At 46.2% G+C, this 4609-nt stretch overlaps 1 protein-coding gene across 1 annotated transcript; it reads right to left on the reverse strand.

Moving 5' to 3' along the window:
• Positions 1 to 542: 542 nt before the first annotated feature.
• On the reverse strand, positions 543 to 1542 carry LOC115643644 (olfactory receptor 51G2-like). Its single transcript, XM_030547640.1, has one exon. The coding sequence runs from the start codon at positions 1540 to 1542 to the stop codon at positions 592 to 594; it is 951 nt and encodes a 316-aa protein (XP_030403500.1). The 3' UTR covers positions 543 to 591.
• Positions 1543 to 4609: the final 3067 nt, after the last annotated feature.

Below are 4609 nucleotides of genomic sequence, written 5' to 3' on the forward strand. Positions count from 1 at the left end.
CCCTGCTCCTGGGGTTCCTGTGTTAATCATGTCTCTGACGTGACTCAGACATAAGCACTTTCCTGAGGACCTAGGGGAAGGGTGCGTGACTGTGCCCCATGAAAAGCCCCTGACCACAGTTGGAGCAGCCTCCATGGATCACACAGTGCCCAGAGGGCTCATGAAGGGACAGGACTACGACTGCCGAACAGCATTTTTATGACTTGTGGATATTTAACCACAGGCAGGACAGTGACAGGCCAGATGTAATGACAAACAACATCCACGTCCCTTCTCTTTATTGACTATCCACAGGAATTCTAAATTCGGAGCAGTCACCAATGTGGCAATTTTTGGGCTAACATTCCACCGGTCCTCTGGCTGTCCACGAACACAGTCACTCGGTCAATGCTGATGCCTGCCTTGGTCTCCTTCCCCCAGTGCCCTGTCCTCCCTCTCCAACCCGTCCCATTGCTCCAGATATTAGACCCCGTCTAAACCTCGCTCTACAGAGTGGAGATCAATAGCTCTTCTTGTCTTGGATGTAAGGATCCAGGATGGAATAGGTGGTCCGTGTTTATCGTCTCCCATGACAGCAGCACTCCAGGTGGTTCATGAACTGACCCTGCACTTGACTAATGCCCTACTTATCCCCGCACGCAGGTGTCTGCTTTTCATGCTGTACACGATTGGATTAATCAGAGGTGGGAGCAGCAGGGAGATGTAGCTCAGGACAGTTTGAAGCAAGGGAGATGATCCCTTTCCAAATCTGTGTATCACAGACAGGCCGATCATTGGTGTGTAGAAGAGCAGGACGGCGCAGAGGTGGGAGATGCAGGTGTTCAGGGCCCTGAGGCACTCTGCATTGGACGCGATGCTCAATGCTGTATTAAGGATCATCACATAAGAAAGGAAGATGAGCAGCAAGTCCAATCCCACCGTTAAGAATGTAATAAACAAGCCGTAGATGCTGTTCACTGAGATATCAGAACAAGCCATCTTCATGACCTCCGCGTGCAGGCAGTAAGAATGGGAGAGGACATTGGCTCGACAGTATCGGAACCTTTTCAGTAGAAACGGGAGTGGGAATATTACAGTCAAACTTCTTAGCACACTTATCAGTCCCATATTGTCTATTGTCTGCACGGTTAAGATGGAAGTATATCTCAGTGGGTTACAGATTGCGACGAAGCGATCAAAGGCCATCAACAAGAGCATGGAGGATTCATTTAACTGAAGCGAGTGGATGAAGAACAGCTGAGCAAAACAGGCTTCGAAGTTGATCTCCCGAGAGTTAAACAAATATATGCCCAGTATCGTTGGCATGGTGGATATCAATAAGCCAAGGTCTGTGATGGCCAACATGGAAAGGAAAATGTACATGGGCTCATGGAGACTTGCATCTGTTTTTATAATGAAGAGAATGACTGAGTTTCCTACTATTGAAATAACATACACTAAGCAGAATGAGACAGAGATCCAGAGATGGACATCTTCCTGCCCAGGTATCCCAGTGAGCAGGAACACTGCAGAGTTGAATTTGGTGTCATTGACAGCTGACATAATATACTGGACAGGTCCAAGAAATTTTTAACATTCCTTCCTGAAAAGAAAAAAGGACGAGAGACTAGATGATATTTAATAAGACACCTTTCTGCTCTCGGTGCAAGTCTAGAGACACCCAGGAGCTTAAGGCAGATCATCAAAAATATAGTCTTGGATTTACAACACCGAGAGGAGGATAGGCAATCCCAGGCTGGATCAGACCTATAGTCCATATAGCCCAGTATCCAGTGACCAGTACCAGATGCTGCACGTGAACGTAGAAGAAGCTTTTCAGTAGGCATCTATGAGATAACCTGCTACCAGGGAAAATTCCCCTGCCCCCTGAGACCCAAGATTTTGTTCTGTAAATCAGAAAGGTTTTGAGCCCTTCACAGACTTCTTTAAAAAGTCGTCACAACAGTAATTAAATATTCTGGTAATCCATATATGCCTACAGTCCCTCTCTGAATATTGCTAAATTCTTGTCCCCATTGATATCTTATGGCTTTGAATTCCATAGCCTACTTGAGCGCTGTGTGATTTTACAGTTGTGACCTTCACAAAGACAACCTTTCTGGCCCTCCACTTCTGAGTGTGGCCCATTTTATCTTGATGTGTGTAAACATATGGCAAGAGAATGGTAAAAGCTGTCATTGTCTTTATCTGTCCCACACTGAAGCTATTTATAAACAGATTTCAGTGCCTCATATCTATCTATCTATCTATCTATCTATCTATCTATCTATCTATCTATCTATCTATCTATCTATCTATCTATCTATCTATCTATTTTCTCCACTCCTGAGCGTTCAAATTAAGCCACTGCCTCTTTGCAGTACATGGGATTTCAAGACCGAATACCAGAGATACAGGCTGGGAAGAACCTGTTTTGAGCTACAGTCATTTTACGCAACTTATTTTGCCAGGGCTGGGATGCTGTTCTGAAATGGGACAACTGTTGCTGATAAGCAACTCAGATTGAAAGACACAGACACCTCTGGGGAAGTCTGATGGTCTTTGGCCTGCCTGGGTACCCGTCATATTTGGAGGCCTCATGGTCAGAGATGGTATAGACTGTTAACTGAAAACTCTTATTCTCCCATGTTAGTCTCTTTTTGTGCTGTTCAGATAAATAGTATTTTGTTTCCAGCAGTCTAATTGATCACTCGTCTCACTACTGCTCACAGACTCCAAGAGAGATGGACCATGGGCACCAAACCATCTTGGATCTGCTCTACCAACAGTTGACACATAGTGTGCTGTAGCCCAGGGTGGGAGGATGAGAGGATCATGAGATTCCACCCCAGGAGAGGGCAGGATACAAGATCTGACATCTGGAACTCAGAGGCCAGAGGGGGGCAGAGATGTCAGTAGCCCTATAACTCTGATGGGTCTCTACTGGGAAGAAATTCTGGAGCCCTTAGACAGTTGAGAAACAGAGCAACTCAACTCCGAATTCCTGCATTCACAATCATGCCAGAGAATAAAACCTTTGAAAATTATTTGCTGATTAAATTTCCAGAAGCAAATAAACCTGAGGCGATTTGGGAATTAGTCACTGTATTCCATGGAGTCTCTTATCTCTCAGCCTCTGACAGGATCGGGTCCGGAACTTAAAGTATTTCTAGAAATGGGAGCCCTTGAGAAATCCTGACTTGGAGCATCAGGGTTTTTGCACTTCAATCTCGCTTTGAATCTCAGATTTCTGTGTAGCTTGAATAACCGACCATGAATCCTGGGCAGATGTAGTGGAGGGGTTCCCAAGCTCCCTAGAGCTGCCTGCCCCCAGTCCCTGTTACTGTGTCACCCCGACAGCCCAGCTGAGTCCTCTGCTGCAGCACAGAACATTTGCAAATGAAAACAGCCTTCCGGCTTTCCCCTTCTCTTCGCATTTTAAAGATAGTGAAACCTGCCAACGTACCCAATTCCTGCTAGATGTGGAGCTGCTGACACCAGAGGTTTTCACCCAAAAGGACAAGAAGTCATCAGTGATGTTGCACAGGCAGCAGGCAGTATCTGTTCAGACATGGAGGCAGCTGTCTTTATGAAGCATGTCTGCACATTCCCTTGGGGGCCACTTGGCCATCAGGGAATCTCAGCTGCTTGGCTTAGTGTGCACCAGCTTTAACCCCATCATGGCCAATGCAAATTTTAGAATGTCAATTAACAGGGGTTGCCTGGTGATCCTACTCAACTGAGCTGAACCCCAAGCCCTCCTGCAGGTTCTAATCCTGGAATCTGGGCCTCTCATCAATGTTCCTGTGGTTCTGATTAGTCATATGGCTATCTCGAGAGCGGCCGAGCACTAACGGTCATGATGTCACAGTTTGATCTTGCTTAAATAAAATAAAATGGACTAATAGAATAATAACAATAGGAATAGGAATAATAATAATATAGGAGCAGATTGTTCTCAGCAGCCTCTTTTCTGCCTTACAAACCCAGGGAACAGCCAGGGAAGGGAGATTCCACAAGGCTCCATACAAAGAAATTTCTCTTAGATCATTCCAGGAGTGGAGGTCTCTTCCCTTCTCCCTGAGGAATGAAAAGATGGAACCAGGAGCCAGGGATTCCCAAAGTGATGCACAGATCTCAGTGATGCACTGGTAGCTAGGCCCACCCACCATGTCTGTCCTTCCACAACTCCAGCTCCCGGCTAGCACAGTTTCATCAGAAATGTGCTACCAGGGCCTGTCACAGCAGGCACTGCCTGGAGGATCTGGTGAATGGATGTTTTACAAGGTGGACAGGGATGTACAGAGCTGGGAAGGCTGGTTAAAGAATCTGATGTGCACAATACCTTAGCCATTGACTGATTTGGAGGTTTCTACCTTTCCATATACAGTGAAGGTGCACTGAAGCTCTTGCCTATCTATCTCCCACTGGGATGGACTGGACCCTCAGCAGCTTGTGGATGATACTAAGCAGTGGGGAGAGGTAGATACACTGAAGGGTAGGGATAGGGTCCAGAGTGATCTAGAGAAATTGGAGGAGTGGGTCAAAAGAAATCTGATGAGATTCAACAGGGACAATTGCAGAGTCCTGCACTTAGGACAGAAGAATCCCATTAACTGCTACAGTCTGA

Source organism: Gopherus evgoodei, unplaced genomic scaffold (genome assembly GCF_007399415.2).
Source record: "Gopherus evgoodei ecotype Sinaloan lineage unplaced genomic scaffold, rGopEvg1_v1.p scaffold_65_arrow_ctg1, whole genome shotgun sequence".
Classification (NCBI taxonomy): Eukaryota; Metazoa; Chordata; order Testudines; family Testudinidae; genus Gopherus; species Gopherus evgoodei.